General features: G+C 37.1%; 1 protein-coding gene across 4 annotated transcripts in view; it reads left to right on the top strand.

The window, feature by feature from the left end:
* CUTC (cutC copper transporter) overlaps positions 1–25,062 on the top strand; it is a 25,443-nt gene extending 381 nt beyond the window's left edge. The window contains exons 1-9 of one of the 4 annotated variants that reach the window (XM_045040553.1): positions 68–719; positions 2,679–2,750; positions 5,598–5,657; positions 9,427–9,636; positions 10,354–10,389; positions 13,062–13,195; positions 21,817–21,844; positions 23,459–23,564; positions 24,556–25,062. In XM_045040553.1, coding sequence (XP_044896488.1) covers positions 713–719; positions 2,679–2,750; positions 5,598–5,657; positions 9,427–9,636; positions 10,354–10,389; positions 13,062–13,195; positions 21,817–21,844; positions 23,459–23,564; positions 24,556–24,670 — 768 coding nt within the window. In that variant the 5' untranslated portion in view covers positions 68–712 and the 3' untranslated portion in view covers positions 24,671–25,062. The other 3 variants (XM_045040554.1, XM_003994298.6, XM_006938080.5) reach the window with 3 other exon arrangements.
* The last annotated feature ends 1,410 nt before the right edge of the window (positions 25,063–26,472 follow it).

A 26,472-nucleotide genomic window follows, 5' to 3' on the forward strand; every position in this document is an offset into this window, starting at 1 on the left:
AAGCTGAGGACCTGAGAAGGGGCTTGTAGCGAGAGTGACGCGGCTCCGGAACCAGATGTGTGGGTTTGCATCCCGGCGCGTCTCGTGTGCGACCGTGTTCAAGTTGGTTAACTTCTTTCAGCCCCACGTTTCCCGTCGCCACGCGAGGCTGCGAGTCCCCACCCCGTGGCAGCGCTGGGACTGTTAGCTGTCCAGCGCTGAACACAGCGCCTCACCGTGGTGACCTCTTAGTAACCTGTAGCTGCTGCGGCGGGAGTGAGGACTGTCCCCAAAGCCGCACCGCTGTCAAGCGCCCAAGCTTGTGGCCGCCCCACGTCCCGAGTTCTTGCTGCTGCGCCAGGCAGGGTGGCGTAGCAGGTGCTGGGGAATTTGGCAGATCCTCCGCCTCGTGAACTCTCGGTTCCTCCAGACCAGCGGTTCTCAAGCTTTTTGATCTCAGGACCCCTTTCCCCTCCTGAAAGTTATCGAGAACCTTAGAGACCTCTCATTTATATAGGTTAAATCTATCCGTATGGACCGTATTCGAAATGGAAACATTTTAAAATGCTAATTAACTGGAAACCCATATTACATGTTAACACCAATAACATCTGTGTGCGTGTGTGAAAAATATCTTCCTCACAAATAGAATGCCAGTATTTTATATTTTTGCAAATCTCTTGAAGATCTGGATTAATGGAATTGCTGTACCTGCTTCTGCTTTCAGTCTGACATGTCAGGTAGCCTCTTGAAAATTCCACTCCACTTGTGAGAGAATGCGAGTGAACAAGGCAAATAAAGTCTTAGCATTATTCTGAAAATACTTTTCACTGCACAGACTCTGAGAGGGTCTTAAAGGCCCCCAGAGGTAACTGGACTACCACACTTTGAGAACTGCTGCTCCAAACAAATGTCTTTGATTCCCACAAATAACTTTGTTCCTGGACAGTTGTCATAGCCTTGTGTGTGCGCCTCCACCATCTGCTGGCCAACGTCCTTTCTCCTGGGAGGCAAATGGTACCCCAGCTGCATTGTCCAGTCAGATTGATGTGACAGCTGGTCTGGGTGGCTATCAGGAAACTCTTGGAATGAATGCAGTGCTATTGGTTAAGAACATAGTGTGGCACTTAACTCTTTCACAGTTTGAGACTGATCGTCTTCTTTTACATACGTGAGACCTTTGCAATTTGATGTAAGCAGATGATAGATTTTGGTTTTTCAAATTAAATAGCCTTTTTTAAAACGATAAAAGCAATATTGGCTAGGAAAAAAAGCAACATAGAAAAGTAAAAAAGAGGAAAGTAAAAGTAATTCCAAATCTGCTACCTAGTAGTAACCACTATTAGTATGTGGTGCACATTCTTTCAGGTCTTATTGCATGAAGTGTACATTTAATATTCTGAATTGTAAACAAAAACAATGTGCTTCACTTACAGAAAAACTCAAAACTTTATTTTCATCACACTTGTAGTGTAAATACATGGTTGAAATTTATGAATTTATAATTATTCAGCCTCTGGTAAATCTTTGCATGACTGTTGTATACCAGGGTGGACACTGTGCTTGCTATGGGTGATGATAAAGATTTCTCACATAAAGACTTTATTTAGGAACTTTAAGTCAACTAAGAGTGAACAGACACTTCTCTATATACATAATAATAAGAGGTAGAAAGTAATTAGTGTTTTAAAAAGGTACAGTTAGTTTTTAAAAAGGAACACATAATCTATGAAGAGTTATATGAGTTCAAAAGAGGGAGATACAATTTCCTACTCTGAGAGAGGGGAAATATGGAAATGTGATTTAATGTGAGTCTTGGAAGATTTTACCATTCAACAGTGGAGCTGACACGGCTTTGTGGATTGAAGAGATGGCCATAATCAAGAGCAAGGATGGGAATTGGGGGGAACTGGAGGTATATAGAAGAAAGAGTATGTAGTTTATTAATGATAACTGTTTTTGAACACACAGTGAGTACTCTCCAGTTTACATGAATTATTTAGTGCTCACTACTCTGAGGTAGGTACTAAAGCCTATTTTGCTTCATAGAAAACTTAGGCTAAGTAACTTGTCTAGGGTCACACAGATGAGTAGTAGGGCCAAAATTTGAAGTCCATCCTTTTTCTTAAACATGATCTTTATAAAAACTTTTAAACATATTCTGAAAATGCTGAGAAATATCAAAAACAATCTAACTTAGAATGTGATGATGAGGTCTGTGCTTTAGGAAAATTAATTTGGCATTCAGTGTGTATTTTCCTCAGTGTAATTTCTTATACATATGTTTGTATACTTATTTCACAGTTTGGAGACATCAGTTTAATAATCAGTATGCTGTTGGGGCACCTGGGTGGCTCAGTCAGTTGAGCGACCCACTTTGGCTCAGGTCATGATCTCGCGGTTTGTGGGTTTGAGCCCCGTGTCAGGCTCTGTGCTGACAGCTCAAAGCCTGGAACCTGCTTCGGATTCTGTGTCTGCCCCCTCCCCTCTCTCAAATATAAATAAACGTTTAAAAAAATTAAAAAAAAAATCAGTATGCTATTTTATTGCACTCATAGTCTCTAGTATACTTACCTACTGGATTATTGGATTTGGACATTGGGCATTGTATTTTGGCAGCAAAATATAAAATAACGGTGGTAGATTGGTCTGGATGGATAGTACCATCATGAAATTACATTGTTCTCCATGTATTTTAGGAGCAGCAAATGGATTTCTCATGGAAGTGTGTGTTGATTCAGTAGAGTCAGCTGTAAATGCAGAAAGAGGAGGTAAGACAAAAGAGAATGAATGACAGTTGGCAGTCCCTGTAAGAATCTGAAAATGAATCCTGTTGAACTGATCTAGGGAGCCGTTGTGATTACTAAGGATCCTAGTAATCTTTTTGAAAACAGCCAACCGACTGGAAAACATACTGGAAAATTATCATCTTCTAATCTTACTCCTCCAGTAGATCACATTTTGAGTCAAGTGTCTACAGTAGTGCTTACTCACCAACTTCATTTTTTTTAATTGAACTTAGCAAAGACTTCATTTTTTTTCAAACTATTGATTTAAAGATGATTTAAGAGATTTGCTTCCATTTTCATCATCGAGACTTTTATCATTATCTCTTTTTTAAAATTTTTAAAAATATTTATTTATTTTTGAGAGAGAGACAGAGCACAAGCAGGGGAGGAGCTGAGAGAGAGGGAGACACAGAATCTGAAGCAGGCTCCAGGGTCTGAACTGTCAGCACAGAGCCAGATGTGAGGCTCAAACTCGTGAACCAAGAGATCATGACCTGAGCCGAAGTCGGAAGCTTAACCGACTGAGCCACCCAGGTGCCCCTATCATTATCTTTTTTTTAACATTATTTTTACCTCAAAGTTTCTTTTGTGTTCTGAACCTGCTTTAATGGGAAGCATAGAAATTCCCATAATCCCTGGGGGGGTGCCTGGATGGCTCAATTGTTTAAGCATCCAGCTCTGGATATCTGTTCAGGTCGTGATCTTGTGGTAGTGAGATCTAGCCCCACGTGGGGCTCTGCACTGGCAGCATGGAGCCTGCTTGGGACTGTCTCTCTCCCTCTTTCTCCCTGTCCTCCACTCATGCGTATGTGTGCGGACGTTCTCTCTCTCTCTCTCTCTCTCTCAAAATAAATAAATGCAAAAAAAAAAAAAGAAATTCTCATCATCTTAGGATCAGAAATTTTAAAAAACATTTTATTATGGAAAATTTTAAACATATACAAAAGTAGAACAGTATAATGAATCCCCACATACCCATCACTCAGCATCTACTATTTTCAGCAAGTGCCCAATCTTTCATCTATATGGGAATCAGGATACTTTTTGTAAAGAGCAGCATAGTATATATTTTCAGCTTTGCTGGCCGCATTTGGTCTTGGTTGAATATTCTTTTTTTTTTATATATATATATATAATCCTCTGAAAATGTAAAAACCATTCTTAATTTGGCAATAACGAAGAGTGAAATGCTGATACATGCTACAACATAGATGAATCTTGAAATTATTCTAACATTGCAAGTGGAAAAACATTAAGTGGAAAAAAGTCACAAAATACCACATGCTGTATGATTCCACCTATATGCATTTTCCACATTGGTCAAATTTTGGAGAAAGAAAGTAGATTAGTGGTTGCCTAAGGTTTGGGGGCATGGGAGAAGGGGAGGTAACTGCTAAAGGGTATGAGGTTTCTTTTTGGGGTAATGAACATGTTCCAAAATTGTGTTGATGGCTGCCAAACTCTATAAGTATACTAAAAAATATTATATTGCACACTTTATTTTATTTCTTTTTTAATTTTTTTAACGTTTATTTATTTTTGAGACAGAGAGAGACAGAGCATGAATGGGGGAGGGTCAGACAGAGAGGGAGACACAGAATCGGAAACAAGCTCCAGGCTCTGAGCTGTCAGCACAGAGCCCAATGCGGGGCTCGAACTCACGGACCGCGAGATCATGACCTGAGCTGCAGCCGGACCCTTAACTGACTGAGCCACCCAGGCGCCCCATATATTGCACACTTTAAATGGGTGAATTGTATGGTATGCGAATTGTGTGTCAGTAAAGATTTTTATTTTTTGAAAAACACATACACAAACATTTTTAACTTCTAGGCCATAACAAAAACAAGCTATGGGCTTTTTGCCTGAAGTAGATTCAGATATTGTTAGCCTGATCCATCCTTTATAAGGTTTTCTTTCAGCTTTTCACCTAATGATTTTAGCAGTGCCTATTTTAGTAGGGTTTGAAAAATGGTACTATAGTAATTCTAACATTTATTTACTTTTCACTTATTAGAAGTATGCTTGTATAAAGAACTTTCCTTCATCAACTGTTTGGTTATATTGGGGTTCAGTTTCTATAAGAAAGGCAGGATTAATGCTTGCTCTTTTTCTGCTGTTTACTGATTTTTGGGTAATGAGTTTATTTTCTATCCCCCAATGAATTGTTTTATCAATATGAATCTAGATTTAGACATATTTGATGTGTTTTACTCCATTATGGTTATTCTTACTGATGCTCAAAGTGTCCCCTGTTTGGCTGGTATGAGCCTTTTCAAGCTGGATCCTGAGACTCTTTTGACATGATGCTGTAGTCCGATAGTTGATTTGCTTTCAGCGTTCTCTTATTCTTGAAATTATCTTGATTTAAGCTACTTAAAATTATCTTATACTTTTTTTTAAAGCTTAGACACTCTTCAAAAAGATTGTTAATATCAATGAAGAGTCAGTGTTCCACTGTGATCAGTCCAGAAACTTATTTATTGTAAGTTACATCCCTATTCATGGAGAGGCAACCTTCTAGTACAAATTTTCAGGAGATCTAGCTTAACTTGAATTAACTCTTAAATTTGACTATCAGTAACACAATATGGGTTGCAGAATATAGTTGGGATTAAAAATAGAGTGTTATTCTGGTTTTATAATATGATTTCTCTCAGTTTCTAAGAATCTTTGCTGTATTTTAGAAAAAAGTGTTAAGTTTACTGTTTCATAAATGTTTACTTTGAACGATAATTTTTGAGCAATGCTTCTTAAAACTGTTCTTAATTTTTAATTTTTAAAAGTTTATTGTATTGAGCAATGCTTTTTTTATTATTATTATCATAGGTGCTGGTCGGATTGAATTATGTTCTGGCTTACTGGAAGGAGGAACCACACCCAGCATGGGTAAGTGTCTGGTTTTCATATTTTCTAGGAGGAGTTTATAGAGCCCGGAGACAGTGGGTAATATGTTTTATTGAGATCTTTTACTAATGTTACTAATGTGTTAACTATGCTGTGGATATTGTATCAGTTAGAAATGCTTATGCTTATGAATAAATTTATCAAAGATGTGATCCTCATACAGTACATCAAAAAGTTGAGAGATAGGTAGTTACTGTTAATATTGGTTTAGTTGCTCTGCAGTAATATCAAGGGCCAGGGTTTTTTTTTTCTTTTCTCTTTCCATCCTGGCATCCTTAGCATATTGACTTTTGTCTTCATTTCTTCCCTCCTGGTCTTTTTGCTGTTGTCATACATCTATCTTACTGCTATCTTCTATCTATGTTAAAAATACATACACTCCACACTACTTTTTGTTTAAAAATTCAATTATCTCTTAAAGAGAATAAAAGAGAAAACAATCAGTGTAGTTACTATTTCTGGTGTTCTTCATTCCTTTGTGTAGGTCTGTGTTTCCATCTGATCTCATTCTCTTTCGGTCTGAAGTAATTGTTTTAACAATTTTTTGTATTACAAGTATGCTGGTGATGAATTCTTTCAGCTTTTGTATGTCTCAAAACATCTTTCTCCATTTTTGAAAGATATTTTTGCTGGGTGTAGAATTCTAGGTTGACGGTTTTTGTTTTTTTTCTTTCAGTACTTTAAAGATATTTCTCCACTGTCTTCTTGCTGGTGTTGTCTTTCGTATGAAATCTGCTACCATCCATACCTTGTGGATTTTTGGTGGTGGTTTTTTGTTTGTTTGTTTGGTTTTGCTTTTGCTTTTGCTTTTGGTTTTTTGTATAATGTCTCTTTTTTGTGGTTGCTTTAAATTTTTTTTTTTATTTCTGGATTTCAGCAATGTGATAACAATGTACCTGACTATAGTTTTCTTCATGTTTCTTGGACCTGTGCATTTATAGTTTTCATCACATTTAGAAAATTTTCAGCATTCAATATACTCTACCCCCTCCTTCAGAGATGTCACATACTTGTTTTAGGCTGCTTGAAGTTGTCCCACAACTCACTGATGAACTATGTTGGGTTTGTTTTGTTTTGTTTTGTTTTGTTTTGTTGAGACAGAGAAAGCGTGAGTGGGAGAGGAGCAGAGAGAGAGGGAAACACAGAGTCAGAAGCAGGCTGTCAGCAAAGAGCCTGACATGGGGCTTGAACTCCTGAACCGTGAGATCATGACCTGAGCCAAAGTCAGGCGTTTAACCAACTGAGCCATCCAGGCGCCCCTCTTTTTTTCTTTTTAATCTCCTTTTTCTCTGTGTTTCATTTTGCATAGATCCTATTGGTTTGTTTTCAAGTTTACTAATCTTTTCCCTGCAATGTCTAATCTGACATTAATCCCACACTGTGTGTTTTTCATCTCATCTCACACATTATAGTTTTTGTTTCTAGAAGTTTAATTTGAGGCTATTATATCAAGTGTGTTGTTTCTGAACTCTTTTGAACATTTGGAGTAAAGTTATAGTAGCTGTTTTAATGACTTGGCTGCTAATTCTAACATCTGTACGAGTTCTAGGTTGGTTTCATTTGATTGGTTTATCATCTCATGATGCATCTTGTGTTCCTGCCTGATAATTTTTTATTGGCTTCCAGACATTAATTTTATTTTGTTGGGTCCTGGATATGTTTGCATTCCTATAAACATTCTCAAGCAGTTACGTTATTTGGAAACAGTTTATTCTTTTTGGGTCCTGGCTTTAAAGTTTGTTAAGCAGGTCTGGAGCAGTGGTCAGTCTAGAGTTAACTATTCCCCACTACCAAAAGCAAGAACCTTCTGTGTTCTCTATCCAGTGCCCCACGAGTCTTCAACTTTTCCTATATGCCTGTTGGGAATAGGTGTTATTTTTGGTGCACCAGGTGTGAATGACAGGCACTATTTCTTTCTAATTATTTTCAGTGGATTTTTTTCCCCTGGCCCTTGTAAGGTTTCCTTGCATATATGCACTCATCACTACTGAGCTGAATATTAGAAGGGGATTCTCTTCAAATCTCCGGATTTCTCTTTCTCTTCCCACTGGTACTTTCTCCTGTGAAGTCTAGTCATTTGGTCTCCCTGGACTCTCAGTTTTGTCTCTTCAACTTAGAGAATTCTCTGACCTCCACCTGGGTTCCCCCTTTCTATACTGCAGCCTAGAAAACCCTCAAGGTAATAATTTGGATCAAATAAAGAGCTTATCTCGTTTGTTTCCCATCTTTCAGGCATCATTGTTCTTTGTTGCTTGACATACAGTGTCTTTCAAACCATTGTTTCATATATTTTTCATATTCATATGTGTTTTTTGGTTATTATAGGTAGGAAGATAAATCCAGTTCCTGTTACTCTGTCTTGGTCAAAAGCAGAAGTCCCTGTATGAATTTTTGACTCTTCTATGTTACTCTGAGGTTGATGATAGCATTATTTAGTATAAAGGTTTATATGTGCTGTAAACCTTTGGAATCTTCTCACTAAGGGAGGGCATTCCCTGGCCATTCTGTGAAATCTCCAGACCATCTCTAAATTTGAATGCAATCTGTTCTTTGCAATCGTAATCATGATTCATTGCTTGGTGCTGGGCATATTGCTATTCCATGCAAAATTGGGGATCTTTTAGCAAGGAAAAAGAAGTAAGTTCATAAACACAATGGTGCTTGTCACAGAAATTATACAAACGGTTCCCAACAGATGATGGTTTGGCTTATGATTTTTTGAGTTTGCAATGGTGTGAAAGTAATATGCATTCAGTAGAAACTGTACTTTGAATTCTGAACTTTTCCTAGGCTAGCCATTTGTGGTATGGTACTCTCATATGATGCTGGGCAGCCACAGCTCCCAGTCAGCCATGCGATCACGAGGGTAAACAGCCAATAGACTTAAACCATTCTGTACCTATGTAACCATTCTGTTTTTCACTTTCAGTACTGTATTCAATAAATTACATGAGATATTCAACACTGTATTATAAAATAGGCTTTCCATTGGATGATTTTGCCCAACAGTAGGCTAATATAAGTGTTGTGAGTGTGTTTATGGTAAGCTAGGCTAAGCTATGATGTTCAGTAGGTTAGGTGTAATGAAGGCATTTGGATTTAAGATCTTTTCAGCTTAAGATGGGTTTATCAAGATATAACTAACACCAGTCATGGAAGATATATACTATTGAGGTTTCTGAATTAGTCATGAATTGTGTCATATTTAGGTGTTTTTGTTCATAGATCTCTATATAAAATCACAAATAAGTAGAACTTTGCTTCCTTTTACATAACTCTTTAAAAAAAAGGCTTTAATTAATTTCTTTGTTCCTAAAGGATCATAAACTTTAGAACTATGTAAACATCTCTATAGTAGGTTCTAAACAGAGCTGTAATCAATTAGAAAGGAAACATTGGATTTTATGGAATACACTGGCAGAATATTGAGCCTGTTACTTCACTTTCCAATGTTACATACCAGCAAAATGATTTTTCTTTAGTCAACTAACAAGTGCTTTTAAAAATTCAGTAAATTTTTTCTGTTTTCTAAATTGCTCTTTTTTACCCTTGGTTTTCTTATTTAACTTCTATTATATGCACATTTTTTAATTTAGGGTTGTCATTCCCTTTAGATCTATCTCTGGTTGCCTCAGTCATTGCTTCCTTTTCTTATAGAAGTGATACACAAGAGCTAATAAATTTTATTGACTTCCTAGAGATGTTAGTTCACATTTGAATTTTAATTAGTCTGCTCTCTATATTCTTTTAGGTGTCCTTCAAGTAGTGAAGCAGTGTGTCCAGATTCCAGTTTTTGTGATGATTCGGCCGCGTGGAGGTGACTTTTTATATTCAGATCGTGAAGTTGAGGTGATGAAGGCTGACATTCGTCTTGCCAAGCTTTATGGTGCTGATGGTTTGGTATTTGGAGCATTGACTGAAGATGGACACATTGACAAAGAGTTGTGCATGTCCCTTGTGGGTAAGAATTTGTATCTGAGACCAAAAAGCCTCTAATGATGATTGCGTTGAATACTTCTGATATTGAAACTAACATAACATTGTGTGTCACTGCAAGTAAAAAAAAAAAAAAAACAATGCAATTGCAAAACTGACTTTTCAGTCACACCTGCAGGCATTTATACTGACCTATTTTAAATAGTTATCTAGATGTCTGGGGCAGATCTAGGTATATGTTCTAGTCCTACTGACTCCTCAGTTGTTATAGATCAAGTTCTGCTGCTTTTCCTGGAAGGTTTAAGGGAAGTTTGCCTCGATTCCTTTAATCACTGCACCAAACACTTCAAAGGCTATTGCAGTTGTTGAAGATGGGGAAATGTGTAGAGGACAGAAGCATACTACTTATAATTCTAGGCCAAAGTATTTCTTGAAGATTCTCAGAGGGATAAAAGTAATAGATGTAATGCTGCCTTTATAAATAACCAGATCGCATAATTTTTATTTAGTCTGGCTAAAGAATGGATGACCATTTTTTTCTTTTAATGAAAATCAGAGATTAATGGAAACATAAGAATTCTGAATTTGGAAGGCTGCCATTTAATTATCTTAGTTCATTGTCTTTGCTTCTTAGGAGAGGACAGTATAAAATAAAAAAGTCCCATCTAACATGGAAAATTCTATATACACCAACCAGTGACGATCTCTTCATTTATATTGTTATTTGACTTTATTTTTGTAGCTATATGCCGTCCTCTGCCAGTCACTTTCCACCGAGGTGAGTCATTTCCATTTTAGAAGTTCTTTTGAACGGTGTCAGTTTTCTAATTTTACCAAATGCCATAACTTTTTTATGGAACACATAAAGCGTTACAGCGTTACCAGTTGGTTTCTTTATAACTGTTATAAATTTAGAGATGCACAATTTGAAACTTAGTTATGAAAACTTGTTAAAAGTAAATGCTGGTGTGGTGGGATATAATAGAGGGAGAGAGTGGGAATTGTCTACAAGTGTATGTACTTGTCACAGCATTCCAAGCAAGAATCCTGAGATTCATTTTTTATTAGATGCCTTAGATCATGTGCAACTCCCAAAAGAATAAAGTGCTGTGGGGCGCCTGGGTGGCCCAGTCGGATAAGCGTCCAGCTTCAGCTCAGGTCACGATCTCTCAGTCCGTGAGTTTGAGCCCCGCGTTGGGCTCTGGGCTGATGGCTCGGAGCCTGGAGCCTGCTTCCGATTCTGTGTCTCCCTCTCTCTCTGCCCCTCCCCCGTTCATGCTCTGTCTCTCTCAGTCTCAAAAATGAATAAATGTTAAAAAAAAAAAATTAAAAAAAAAAAAAGAATAAAGTGTTGTGGCCAGTGAAATGAAATGTACTGCCTGGCTTAAGCCAGACAAGACCATTCTAGGAACTGGTGATGTGACCAGCTTTCCCAGATGAATATAAGATTCATGGGCAGAGGTGGGGAAAGGGGTGGATATCTGCATAAGAATTGGTTACTATTAGGAAGGAGGAAAGAAGAAATAGATGCTGGATAGTCAATGAACAGATGCTCACTGTTATGTACAAAAGTGCATTATTGATAGCTTGTCTACATCAGAATGGTTTCTAAAATTATCTGATAGTTTCATATAAAAAATACTTCTTATCTATAAATCAGGTAGTCCTAATTTCCGTACACTTTTGTTAAACCTCAGTAAAACGGAACAAGTCAATTTTGCCTGCAGAGGGCGCTCCTTTATATGTGAAAAGAAAAGTCTCCAGTCAAAACTTTTTTTTTACTTGATGATATATGTATGCATGAGAAATTGTTGAATGTTTTTCTGCCTTTTTGAGTAAGCATTCGAAGATTAGGATAAGAGTGGGCTCTGTCATTTGCATCTATTTACAGAAATTAGAGATAAAGCATTTGTTATTCTTGTTGTTTTTTGAAAGGGATTATACCACCAGAAAACTGTTTTCTTGACTTGCTGTTTAGCAATGCTTCTCATAAACTAGCAATAACTAAAAGATGTTAGAATGTTTAAAATCCAGCACCTTGAGAGTAGCCAAAAAAATTTTGTAAATATGAAAAGTAATTTTAATCAGTAAACATTTATCTGAAAAATATGTAGTTTAAAATTTGACATGCTAAATAATTTAAAAAGTACATGTGTCATATAGAATGTATTTTTCTCTTCTTAAACTAAGAAAATCATTTCAAATTTTTTTTCCTTCAATACATTTAACAAAAATATTTTTGTATTTTCAAAATTTTGCATTGTTGTAAGTTCTACATTGTTTTCACTCATGCATTTAATGAGATAGTATAATAGTGTAATCACTGGTGAGGCGCTGCTACAAAAAAAGGAAAAACCTCTGTGGTACATTTAGCTGCCTGCATACACTAACGGGTAATGTAAAGGGGTCTAACCTTAATCTGCCATGGATTAGAACTTCCAAATCATGTAACAGTGCTGAGAACCAAAGCAGAAGTTTTTATTTTTGAGGTTCCTAGTGCCACTTTCCTCCCTGAGGAGGAGAGAAGTCTCTTAGAAAGTAGAATGGAATTACAAGTTTATATAGTCTGTTGTGAACAATTGTTGTACTATGAGCCATAAGTATTTGGAGTAAATGGAATAGTACAAAATATTAATCAATAATGAGAATGTGAACTAAGGCCTTTTTAGGAAATAGCATAATATTTGTCTCAAGTGAGGTTTGTCCAGTTTGTCTGAAGCCTTAGAGCAGTTTTCCAAATTTGAGTCACTTGCCTATCACATTTAGAGTGATTTGAGTGCTACCTGTGCAAATGTATGTAATAATTTTCATTAAATAAAATCTTAAGTGAATTAAAAAAAATTTTTTTAATGTTTATTTATTTTTGAGACAGAGTGCAAATGCGGGGGGTGGCAGAGAGAGAGGGAGACACAGAATCTGAAGCAGGCTCCAGTCTCTAAGCTGTCAGCACAGAGCCCGAAGCAGGGCTCGAACTCAAAACGGTGAGATCTTGACCTGAGCTGAAGTCAGATGCTTAACCGACTGAGCCACCCAGGCGCCCCTTAAGTGAATTTAAAGAGAAACTTTTATACCTCATGAAAAATGGAAATGTTTCGCTCTTAATCTTTGTTTAACTAAATAAATCTGTTCAGGCGGGTACCATCTAAAATGTTCACGCGTACCATGATGGTATGCAGACTATGTGGTGTGCTGGTAAACTAGTTCTTGGATGAAGAGAGCCCTGGTACATAGTATTTGTTGAGTTCTGTGGTTTAAATTCTCCCACCTTGACTGACTTCAGGCTGTCAGTGGATAATAATCATGCTTGCAGAACTCGTGAATATTTAACAGTTGGCTCTGGCTTGCCAATACAGGCTAGGTCCAGCACACCTCTGTGTGTATACTGCATTTTGGAAAGCACTATATTAGAGGATATGTGTTCAAAATTCAAATCAGTTTTATTTATTTCAGCCTTTGACATGGTTCATGATCCAGTGGCAGCTCTAGAGACCCTCTTAACCCTGGGATTTGAACGAGTATTGACCAGTGGATGTGACAGTTCGGCACTAGAAGGGCTACCCCTAATAAAGCGACTCATAGATCAGGTACACACAGTTTGTTTTCTTTCTTCCTAACTCTGTTGTGCTTGCTCCTGATGTTCTGTTGTTCAGCTAGGTTATGAAGCTATTACTGACTTAATGATTACCCTGTACAGAAAAGCAAGCAGGCAGAAATATATTTATATAATTCTTATTTCTTTCACATGAGCATTTTAGTGTTTAAGACTTTTGAAGTCGAATTGTAACCAGTGCTTAAGGTTTTGATCTAACTTGGATAACCACAGCCAATTTTATCTTTTCTCTGCCATTAGCATTACATTGTTTTAAGCCACGTCATCTCACCATCAGCCTATGTATACTCAGGGGATCCCATAAAAAATTTGAAATAATTATCACATGGAAATGAATTCTAAACCTAAAATTATATTCTTCTTTCACCTCTCCCTATCTATCAGGATAGGAGGAAATATGTTTTACCCTTGTATGAATTTCCATGATGAGTTAGCATCATTTGTAGAGCAGGCAAATTTGTAATTGTGGTATGTCTGTTTTTCTGACACCAGTCCAGAGCCATTTTGAGTTAGTGAGTATGGACTTTGAGACAAGAGAGTTCTGGATTTAAGACTCAGATACTTATTTGATTTGTAATGTTGAGTAGATTATTCATCCTCTGTTCCTTTATGTGTGCAATTGAGAAAAGTTTAGTACTTCCTTTATAGGGTTGTTCTGATGATTGGTAGAGAGAAGATATGTAAGAGCCTTAGCATAGTGCTTGACATATAATAGATCTTACTACATGTTAGTTTATTATTATTACTTCTCCTGTTACTAATATTTTTTTGGTGTTCTGTATAGAAATCTAATTATGTTCACTTTCTTATAGCCATGAAAATAATTTTCAGAAATTTCATCTAAGGATCTGATGTGACTTTGCTAGTCTGGAACTTACTGATTTTACAAGTATTTATTAAGTATATATTAACTGCAGGGCATTTGTACTGTGGTGGTGACCTGTGTGTGTGTGTGTGTGTGTAGTCACTGCCCTTGGAGTTTGTGGCACAACAGGCACTTTTAATAGAACAAGCAATTGTAATAGAGTGCTATAAAAAAAGGTACTAAGTGGCACCTGGCTGGGTTGGTAGAGCATGCCACTCAATCGGGATAGTGAGTTCAAGCCCCACGTTGGGGGTAGAGTTTACTTAAAAAAATAATATTTTTTTTGAGAGAGGGAAAGAGCATGCACAGAGCAGGGAGTGGGCAGAGGGAGAGGGAGAAAGAGAATCTTAAGCAGGCTCCATGCCCAACTTCAATCTCGCAACTGTGAGATCATGACCTAAGCTGAAATCAAGAGTCAGACGTTTGGGGGTGCCTGAGTGGCTCAGTCAAGTAAGCTTCTGACTTTAGCCCAAGTCATGATCTCACAGGTGGTGGGTTTGAGCCCCACATCAGGCTCTGTTTTGACAGCTCGGAGCCTGGAGCCTGCTTCGGATTCTGTGTCTCCCTCTCTCTCTGCCCCTCCCCCGCTTGCACTCTGTCTCTGTCTCTGTCTCTGTCTCTCTCTCTCTCTCTCTCTCTCTCTCAAATAAATATTAAAAAAAAAATTTTAAGAAGCAGACATTTGACTGAGTCACCCAGGTGCCCACCCACTCTTTTTTTTTTTTTTCCTTAATTTTTATAGGTACAAAGGGGCACATTTGAGAGGAATTAACCCCAGTTTGGGGCATGGAGTTGGCAGTAGTTAGCTCCCAGAAGAAGAGTCACACACACATTCATTTGAGCAATGATTACAAGTTATCTGTGTAAAAGGAGGTAAGGGGAATAGGTGAATGCCTCATGCAGAGGCAGGAAAGACCAGGAAAGAATAACTTACTAAGATATTGAAGAAACCAGAATATTGGATGTAAAGAGAAGAATGCTGTCCAGAGCCTTGAAAACTGTTGAGGAGTGTGTATTTTATCGTTGGGGCAGTGGGAAAGTCTGAAGGGTTTTAAAATAGAAGAATTGAATTAATTTTAAATTTTTTCTCACTGTGGAGTAGAGAATAATGTAGATATAATTGCCATAGTCATGTCTTGCATTTCATTATCACTGTGTTGCGAATGTAATTTGTAGTTTAATCATTGGTTGGCAGGAAGCATGGAGTTAAATATTCTCATACGCTAACTTTACTTCTTTTTTATAAAAGAAAAATTCCATGTATTTAGGGTATACATGATATTTCAATATTAATATGTATACAGTGAAATAGTTACAGTCAAGCTAATTAACATATGCATCTCATCTAGTTACATTGTGTGTGTGTGTGTGGTGAGAGCACCTGAAATATTACTCTCTTAGCAAATTTTTAGAATTCAATGAAGTATTCACTATAGTCTCATTGTGCATTAGATCTGTAGATTTGCTCATCCTGCGTAATTGCAACTTTGTACCCTTTGACCAGCATCTCCCTGTTTTCCCCACCTCCTCACTAGATAGCAATGTTCTACTCTCTGTTTCTGTGTATTGGACTTTTTTTTAGATTTCACATATAAGTGAGATAACGCTAACTTTACTTTTTGAAGCAGTTATCTAGCAGTATAATATACTGGTTAAAGCCTAGGTTTGGGGATTAGAAAGTCTGTGTTTAAATCCTAGCTTTGCCATTTATTAACAGTAAGCCTGGGCAAACTACCTAACCATTCTAAACTTCAGTTTCTTCATCTATAACATTAGCATTTTAATAGCACCTACCTCCTACCTCCTAGAATAGTTGTGGATTACTTCAGATAATAGCACAAAGTCTGATACTTAGTAAGTGCTTTATGTTGTTAAATCACTTTGATAGCTTTAGGTAAGCATACAGTTCTCAGTAATCTTATGGAAACCCCCTCCCCAAAGTGGCAGAATTCACTTAATTTGTCCATGTTTTGAAAAGCTTTCACTTGGAAGAAACAGTTAAACGTGACTTTTTTGGGGGGGTTGACTGGGTGACACAGTCGGTTAAACATCTGACTTCAGCTGGGGTCCTGATCTCATGGTTTGTAAGTTCAAGCCCTGCATCAGGCTCTCTGCTATCAGTGCAGAGCCTGCTTTAGATCCACTGTCTCCCTCTCTCTCTCTGCCCCACTCCCGCTCTTTCTTTCTCTCTCAAAAATAAACATTTTTTTAAATGACTTTTTTTCCTAGAATCGTTTCAGCTTTCTAGATAGTAAACATTTTGTTTATGGATGCTTTTGCACATTTGAGAATACTAAATGGCCTTGTTCCACTTATTTCTCTTAACAATTATTAAATTCTGTGCGATAGCCCCATCCCCCTTTTATTCTGTTTCATTACCTTGCTTTATGGTTTTTTCATTGTACTTACAGCTACCTGAAATTTTATTACATAAATATACCTGTATGTTGTCTCTCTTCCTTGAACATGAAAGCTCCACAAGAGTAGGAACATTATCTTGTTTACTGTGTCAGGGAGGAAAAACTATTTCTCTGCCTTCTTAGGTTTTATGTTTGAGGGCCTGTGAATTAAACTGACAAAACACAGATTAGCAGGAGGAAAAAAGATTTTAATCACTTATGTATATATATTGGAGTTCACGAAGAAATGTGACTAAAGGAGGTGCTTAGAATTTGGGTCTTACATACCATCTTAATAGGTGAAGAGGAGGTAGAGGGAGGGGCACTTAGGAATTTAGAAGTGGAAGGAGGAAAAGCATTTGTGGGGTGGGAGGAAAGACTTTTTGGAAAGATAAATAGGTGGACCCTAATGAGAATAGATTGAAGATATGAAAGTTTAATGACAATGTCTTGTTTAGGTATGGTGCTGATGAATTGCTCTCAGAAGGGAATTTTGACCATTGAGTTCTTTTTGAATTCTTTTGGGAGGCTCTGCTTTTAGGGCAGATAAGGAATTTCAGGAACTCAAATGCTTTCAACTCAAAATGATTTTTATGCCACAGTGGCATATGCTGGGTCATTTCAACCATAATATTCTCTATATCCAGAACAGTGCCTGATAACATGGTAGGCACTTAATAAGTATTTGTTGGATAGATGGATGAGTTAGTAAAGTGACCTTGATAAACACTTTCATGATAGATCAATTTGATCAGGGTTTAAAAAATTTATCAGAAGAGGGAGCGCCTGGGTGGCTCAATCATTTTAGCATCCAACTCTTGATTTTGGTTCAGGTCATGATCCCAGGGCCATGGGATTCAGCCCCAGGTTGGGCTCTATGCTGAGCATGGAGCCTGCTAGGGATTTTCTCTCTCTCCTTCTGCCCCTCTCCTCTGCTCACGTGCTCTTTCTCTCTAAAATCAAAAATTAAAAAAAAAAAGTTGGTCAGAAGGAGGTTCTCTGAAAAGTCTACAAAATGTCAGTCTACAGATTTCACAGTATGTATACATATAAGCTTTTTTGGTAACTTTGGAGCTGTCTTTCCAAAATGACATATAATTCAGATGTCATGAAAAATTATATGCTTTTTCAGTGACATATATGCCAGAAGCTGGACTTGGAGGTCACTTTTGATTATTTTACTGAGGCCCTGATACTTAAATACTAGTCTGGGGGGTTCTAATTTCCTCATTATAGAGCACAAGTTGTTGTTGACTCATATCTGCAAAAGAGATTTTTTTTTTTTTGCACCTTACCGTATTGTCATTAACTAATTTAACAGTCTCTGTTTCCCTTTCTGCACCAGCATATAATTTTTTAAGTTTATTTATTTATTTTGAGAAACAGAGAGAGAGACAGTGCGAGCAGGGGAGGGGCAGAGAGAGAGGGAAAGAGGATCCCAAGCAGGCTCCACTGACCACATGGAGCCTGAGGCAGGGCTCAATCTCATGAACCATGAGATCATGACCTGAGCCAAAATCAAGAGTCGGACACTTAACTGGCTGAGCCGCCCAGACACCTCTAGCATATCATTTTTTTTTCTTTTTAATATTTTTAAAAATATATAATTTATTGACAAATTGGCTACCATGCAGTGTGTACAGTGTGCTCTTGGTTCGGGGGGTAGATTCCCATGATTCATTGCTTACATACAGCATCCAGTACTCATCCCAACAAGTGCCCTCCTCAATGCCCATCACCCATTTTCCCCTCTCCCCTACCCCAGCCCAGCATCAACCCTCAGTTTGTTCTCTGTATTTAAGAGTCTCTTCTGGTTTGCCTCCCTCCCTCTCTGTTGGTAACAATTTTTTTCCCCTGCCCTTCCCTCATGGTCTTCTGTTAAGTTTCTCAAGTTCCACATGTGAGGAAAAACATATGATATCTGTCTTTCTCTGACTGACTTCATTTAACATAATACCCTCCAGTTCCATCCATGTTGATGCAAATGATGGGATTTCATTCTTTCTCATTGCCAAGTAGTATTCCATTGTATATATAAACCACATCTTCTTTATCCATTCATCAGTTGATGGACATTTAGGCTCTTTCCAAAATTTGGCTATTGTTCAAAGTGCTGCTATAAACATTGGGGTACATGTGCCCCTATGAATCAGCACTCCTGTATCCTTTGGATAAATTCCTAGTAGTGCTATTGCTGGGTCGTAGGGTAGTTCTATTTTTAATTTTTTGAGGAACCTCCACACTTTTCCAGAGTGGCTGCACCAATTTGCATTCCCACCAACAGTGTAAGAGGGTTCCCTTCCCCATTTCTCCACATCCGCACCAGCATCTATTGTTTCCTGAGTTGTTAATATTAGCCACTCTGACTGGTGTGAGGTGGTATCTCAGTGTGGTTTTGATTTGCATTTCCTGGATGATGAGTGATGTTGAACATCTTTTCATGTGTCTGTTGGTCATCTGGATGTCTTCTTTGGAAAAGTGTCTATTCATGTCTTTTGCCCATTTCTTCACTGGGTTGTTTTTCGGGTGTTGAGTTTGGTAAATTCTTTATAAATTTTGGATATTAACCCTTTATCTGATATGTCATTTGCAAATATCTTTTCCCATTGCATCGGTTGCCTTTTAGTTTTGTTGTTTCCTTTGCATTGCAGAAACTTTTTATCTTGATGAGGTCCCAATAGGTCATTTTTGCTTTTAATTCCCTTGCCTCTGGAGACATGTTGAGTAAGAAATTGCTGTGGTTGAGGCCAAAGAAAATTGCTGCCTGTTTTCTCCTCTAGGGTTTTGATGGTTTCCTGTCTCACATTTAAGTCTTTCATCCATTTTGGGTTTATTTTTGTGTATGGTGTAAGAAAGTGATCTAGTTTCATTCTTCTGCGTGTTGCTGTCCAGTTCTCCCAGCACCATTTACTTAAAGAAACTGTCTTTTTTCCATTGGATACTCTTTCCTGCTTTGTCAAAGATTAGTTCACCATACATTTGTGGGTCCAATTCTGGGTTCTCTATTCTATTCCATTGGTCTATGTGTCTGTTTTTGTGCCAATACCATACTGTCTTGGTGACTACAGCTTTGTAGTAGAGGCTAAAATTGGGGATTGTTATGCCTCCCACTTTGGTTTTCTTTTTCAACATTACTTTGGCTCTTTGGGGTCTTTTGTGGTTCCATACAAATTTTAGGATTGTTTGTTCTAGCTTTGAGAAGAACGCTGGTGCAATTTTGATTGGGATTGCATTCAATGTGCAGATCAAGCATATCATTTTTTAACTAAAAGAATTTGGAATGCTTTGGGTGCCTGGGTTGCTCAGTCAATTGAATATCTGACTTCAGCTCAGGTCATGATCTCATGGTTGGTAAGTTCAAATCCCACTTGGGTGAGCACGAGCCCTGCTTCAGGTGAGCCCCGCTTCTCTCTCTTTCACCCTCTCCCTCGCTGTCTCTCTCTGCCACCCCTGGGATTTTCTCTTTGTCTCTCTCTCTCTCTCTCTCTCTCTCTCTCTCTGTGTCTCTCTCTACCCCTCGCTCACTTGTGCCCTCTCTCTCAAAAAAATTTTTTGGAATGTTTTTCACAAGATAACTCTTATATCTAGCTCTTTGGAGCTGTTTTAGAGTTTGTGGCTATTACATAAAGACCCTCACCAATCGTACTGAATGCTTATCTTAACTTTACACTGCTGGTTACTTAGAGCTCATTAAAGTATAACTTGTCTTAAAAGTAAAGGGAAGGCTGTTTCTCCCTCTGCTCATGATTATCTCTATCATCTTCCCTACTGTTATTACCTTCCCTTTTTACTGTTTTTATGCTTTATTGCTTTTGAGACTTTCTGCTTCTCTTCCCTTCTTCACATTTGTTACTACAGAAGTTAGCTAATTTTTACTTTACTCCATTCTTTTGGTTTCTCTTTTCTGTTCTCTCATATCCTCTTTTTCCTTTTCTCTTCTGTCCTTCCCACATTGGATGGCACTACCCCTTTTTCTCCACTCCCCATTTTCCCCTCCCCACACTAAGCCAGTCGTTTTGTTTTCTTATTTGTCCTAACTGGACATGATGTGGAAGTTAAGTATTCTCAACATTAATTGTATTTATTGACTATATTAATCAATTGTTTCATTTTTTCTATGGAAAAAGAAACCAAGCTATACGTGGTTCTTTTTTTTTTTTTTAAGTTTATTTATTTATTTTGAGATTGGGATGGAGGGAGGGGCAGAGAGAGGAGAGAGAATCCCAAGCAGGCTCCTCGCTTGCAGTCCAGGGAGTAGGGGAACTCGACATAGGGCTCCACCTCAGGAACTGTGAGGTCAACACCTGAGCTGAAATCAAAAGTTGGATGCTTAACCGACTGAGCCACCCACGCGCCCCTATTTATGGTTCTTAATTGAATTTTTTCATAGTTCACTAGTACCCAATAGAAGAAAGATTATATACCCAACTTTGTGTGCATATAATAAGCTGCACAGTTGAGGCAAATGACTTGGAATTGTTTTGAGTGGCAGAATTGGCTGGTCTGGTATTAAAGTCTCCTCTCAGGAAACATATGTGAAAAAATTCATTTTCCATACAATTTAAATGGTTTTATTCAGAAAATTAGTGAGCTTGACATAATGTGTAATTTTTATTCTGTCATCACTACCTACCTGCTACTAGTAGTTCTGCTAAATTTGCATTTGGGGTGATATCCTTTTGACTTTCAGTGGTACTGAGTATATCCCTAAAGCTTATTTAGGAAATGTAATGAAAGTTTGAATAAAGGTAAAGAAACTTCGATACCTATCTTCCAGAATTATCAGAAATTAATCCATATAGTCTGATTTATTACTTAAAACCCAGTTAAATGGACTCATGGGTTTTTTTTTTTAGCTGATATAAGAAGCTAGGGAATTTAGTTGAGGATACAAGACTTGAATAGGGTTTTTTTTCCCCCCAGTAATTTACTATTATGCTGTGCTCTGTTTTCTGCTGAAATCTTGTTTAAATTCAACTACTTCCATTCCGCTGCATAGCAAAAACTCAGAATTAATGTTATTTTTCAGTAATGACTTTTCTTAAGGTGATGTGATTATTCAGTGTTTATAGCATAGTCTCCTTTGTGTTCATCACAGTACAAGTCTTCAAAGCAATGCAATAAAATAACCTTTCTGAATAGAAAGAGTTACTATGCTGAACATCTTACTTACCCAAGATCCCAAAGAATTAGAGATGACCTATTGACAGTTAGACACTAGTAGTAGTTTTTAAAATTTAATATACTTTCACTCATGTTTCTGTTCTCACTGCCTTATATCTCATTTGAGAGAAAGATATTAAAATTTGTGTTTTTTTTTTCTTTTTTCAGGCAAAAGGCAGGATTGTGGTAATGCCAGGTATTTAATTATCTATCCATTTGTTAGTATAACACTGAAGTGCAGTGAAGAAAGAACAAAGGAGGCAGGATGATATGAGAGAAAGTATTAATACATGGTGTTCAGAGAGAATAAGTAATTTGATTAAAAATTTAAGATTGAGAGATGTGTGCTGGAATTTAAAACTTCAGATAAGGAGAACATTCTAGCAGTGATTAGCTCAGAGAGTAGCAAATAAGGAAGTAGATTGGGATTGGGGTTTCTCCATCTTCCGTAGTATAGAATTTTGTGACTGTGGATGGATGTTCATCTCTGGTGAGGCACACCAAGTTCAGTGCTGCTATGTTGAGTTAGGGCCAAACGTCCTAGTTGTTAACAAGGTGTAAGCAAACATTTAGGCGGTATCTCTGGACAAATATAATACTCTCTTGGTTCTTGAAAATCTCTGATCACCGAATTCTTCCTTTTACTAGAACAGTTGGGACATATGTTCCTGATGATAACCATGAAATCAGCTAGGTACATTCTGGCTCATTAGAGGTGAACAATTTTTAAAGAATTAATAAGGGGATCTAGAATCAGAGTGAAAGAGATATAAAGATAATCTTAATTTCTTCATATTAATTATAAAAAAGTAGAAAATTGCATAAAGAATACTCATTTACTCATTTCCTACATTTAACATTTTGCCACATTTGTTATCTTTTTTTATCCTTAGGTATTTTAAAGTTAAAAGCATCATGGCATTTTATCTTTACACGTGTCTAAAATAAGCCTATGTTCTTTCAACTTCTTAGGGCTCAGTGATATTACTGTACCACTAAGAAAAAACAAGTTGATGAGTCCAAAAGAGTGTGTAAAGTCAAGTTACTTCAACAACTTGAATAGCTTGAGTTACCAAGTACATAATTTATCAGTCATTAAAAAATCTTTATTAAATACATACTATATACAAGGAAAGAAGAATAAAAAGATCAGTAATTTTATATTTTTAATCTGGTATTAGTTCAGAATATGATTATCTGTATACAGATATTTAAGAGATTGTTCAACAAAAATGAGTCATTACAAAGTTCTTAATTGTACAGTTTTAATAAAGTAGAATCAGATGCTTCTGTGAAAAACCAAGTTGATATTATATTGAATAAACTGCAACACCTTGCATTTTTCCCCATTTCCAAGTCATGTGCTCTTTGAATACTGGTTAGAGAATTTGTGTCTTTCAGATACATCTCTGAGGCTGTGCTTTTGTAGCTTCTTCTCAAACCTATCCTTACTTTTTGTTTTAATTTGATTTTGCTTTAATTGAGAGGGAGTGGGGATAGAGATTTTTCCTTGCCCTAGAACAATCTTTTTAAAGTCAGTAATATATAGCATCATTATATGAACCAATAGATGTATAAGATTCCACCATACAGGTTCTGTGACCTTATTAGTTAACTGTTCTCCAGAGTCTATAGTCTGTCTTTTATCATTCCTTTCTTATCTCATTCTAGCATAGTAGGGAGAGAGTAACTCTTAAGTCAATGAGAAATTTTGGCATGGGAATTTCAGGTAGAGTAAGCAGTCATTGCTAGTCATTAAGTTTTATACAAAATTTTATTCTTCTTAATGTATTACTTATTTTTCCAACAGGGGGTGGCATAACAGACAGAAATCTACAAAGGATCCTTGAGGGTTCGGGTGCTACAGAATTTCACTGTTCTGCTCGGTCTGCTAGAGATTCAGGAATGAAGTTTCGGTAAGAATATATTCTTTGATTCATGTAAGAAGGGATGGATTAATCTTGAATTTCCTGATTTCCTTCCAGTAAGGAAGACCTTATTGATGGTATGATTAATGAATGGAATGTTGTGATTAATACATACGTATTACCTCGTTCTTGCAGTTTTTCAACTGCAGATGGTTTTATCCTGCCTCATATAAGCAGGCTTTTCTGAACTTAGGTGAATCTTTATATATTTAAGTCATTGCTAAACTTAGACCAGTTAATAATAAACTCTAATTCAGCAGCTAAGCTTCAAATGAGTCAGATATGTATGTATGTGCATTCAACTGTGATTTCCTTTAGTGAAGTTAATAACTATGGTATAAGGCTGGAGGAGTCATAGTCACTTTTATCCCTCCTACCTTTAATTCTTAGTCAATCATCCCTCACCTTTGTTCCCTATTTTTAGTTATTTTGAAATTATGCCACTATTAAGAAATTGAAACTATTGCGAGTTTTTTATTACACTTTGGAAGATTCACATAACGGAATAGTTAAGTAGTTGATTATTTCTGTTTAGAATTGGGAAAAATGAGATATAAAAGAAGCAAGAGCCTTAGAACTACATTTCTAGAGGGGTGCCTAGGTGACTCGGTTAAGCATCCAACTCTTGATTTCAGCTCAGGTCATGATCTCATGATTCATGAGCTTGGACTCTGCACTAACAGCACAGGTCCTGCTTGGGATTCTCTCTCTCTGCCCCTCCCCTGCTCGTGCTTTCTCTCTCAAAAATCAAAACAAAACAAAACTACATTACTAGATATAAAATCAAGTATACTGTCAGGTAGATTTGGCTACTAGATGTTTTAAGTAAGTAATTTGTAAAAATTATGAAATATGAGAATCCAAGCCCTTGACCTCCTGTCTTCTTGAACCATTAAGTAGCCTATAAAATGAAATGCCAGTAGGAGGGCTCATTTAACAAGTTATATAATTATCTGTCCTTTTATTATTTCTGTTGCAGAAATTCCTCTGTTGCCATGGGAGCCTCTCTTTCTAGCTCAGAATATTCTCTAAAGGTAACAGATGTGGCACAAGTAAGGACTTTGAATGCTATTGCAAAGAATATTCTGGTTTAGCCAGACCTCTCTGAGAGACATGGATATCACAAGATGAAGGTAGAAGAGTAGTTTTTAATTCTCTGACACAGCTTTGACTTTCTTCTCTGGCCAGGACAGTCACAGTCTTTAAATCTCACATGGCTATAGAGACTGTTTCCAAGAAGACAAAGAATTCAAACAGAGCTACAATCAATTCCTTTGCTTAATCTTGCCAGCCATCTCCATTATCATGGTTAAATGTGGTCTATGCTTCTTCCACAGACAAAGGTTTAATTAGTCTATTTTGTGGAATTAATTGATGAACTGGGAAAATTGAACTGTAAGATAGGAATTCAGAGTGTGACTTCAGGGTCAATTTAATAGCAGTATTTTGCTTTTTCGTTTGTAAAATAAAAATTTCCATTCTGTAATGGTAGAGTCTTTTATTCTTATCCTAAATACAGTCTGTAGCCAAATATAAAAGGGAATATTTTTTCTTTCATTTTTTTTTTTCCTTATTATGTACTCATTAGATGGGCAAGACACTAAAGACACAGGATAAAATGGTACAGCATGAAAATCTCCAGACATGGGAAGTAGGATACGAAAGTTTCCAGACTTATAAAGGCAGAAGTGATCTCTAATGTTTACTGGGTGCCTCTGCTCCCAGATAGAGAAAGGACTTAACCGTAAGGTTCATCTAACAATTTACAAAGACCTATAGTAAAAATTGGGAGGTTACAGAAGTTAGCAAAATAGCTATTTCTTTCAACTGAGGCCACAGATAGGGAGAATGGATTCTAGTGATGAAAGATGCTTCTCCTGTAAGCAGGCCCCAAATGGTGAAGTTCATCACTAGCTTTATCTGTCACTTTCATAAATAATCTCATTTTAGGGGCGCCTGTGTGGCTCAGCTGGTTGAGCATCCGACTTCGGCTCAGGTCATGATCTCACAGTTCGTGAGTTCAAGTCCCATGTCGGGCTCTGTGCTGACAGCTCAGAGCCTGGAGCCTTGCTTCGGATTGTGTGTCTCCCTCTCTCTCTGCTCCTCCCCCACTCTGCCTCTCTCAAAACTAAATAAACATTAAAAAAAATAACCTCATTTTATATCAATAACAAACTAGTAATAGAGCTGTTATTTCTACTTTAGGAGAGTAACGGAAGCATAATATAAAGAGCTTGCCCTTTGTCAGAAAGCTAGTTAGCATAACCTCTATGAAAAGTGTGCATAGATTTGGGTACTAGTGAATGTGTGTAGCAAGAGCTTTGCCTTTATTTAAAGGCACTTCTTCAGGTATAATTTCAGTGTAGAATATTTGCTGAATAATTTATGAAAAATGAGAGGCACACTATTTAAAAATCAACAATAACCTGTTTTTCTTTTCTTGCTTGTTCAGATGACTAGCAAAGACAATAATTATTTCAAAAAATAGTTTTCATTCTTGGCTTTGAATATAGATACAGATATGTAAGTATCACATATACATGTACATATAATCATATTTAGTGTTTTGGGCCAACCCTCCCCCATGCGTGGATTTCTCTGTATGATCTTCCAGAGACAATAGCAGGCCATGTTATCACCTCTATTTTCTTTTTAATACAGATTAGCTAGGGATGTGAGAGATAGTGTGAGTTGCTCAAACTTTAATAACAAATTAATGTTTATGAGACTTGAATGCTAGCCTACTAACTGTCAGGTCTTCTACTTTAAGATGCTTCTGGTATATGGTTGTAGTACAGAGAGCAATACTCCTAGGCAAACCAGACATACCTGGGATATCCTAGTTCCAAGTTTAAGCATGAGAAAGTTAACTTCTTGAACTTTAATTACCTCGTTT

This window comes from Felis catus, chromosome D2 (genome assembly GCF_018350175.1).
Source record: "Felis catus isolate Fca126 chromosome D2, F.catus_Fca126_mat1.0, whole genome shotgun sequence".
Lineage (NCBI taxonomy): Eukaryota > Metazoa > Chordata > Mammalia > Carnivora > Felidae > Felis > Felis catus.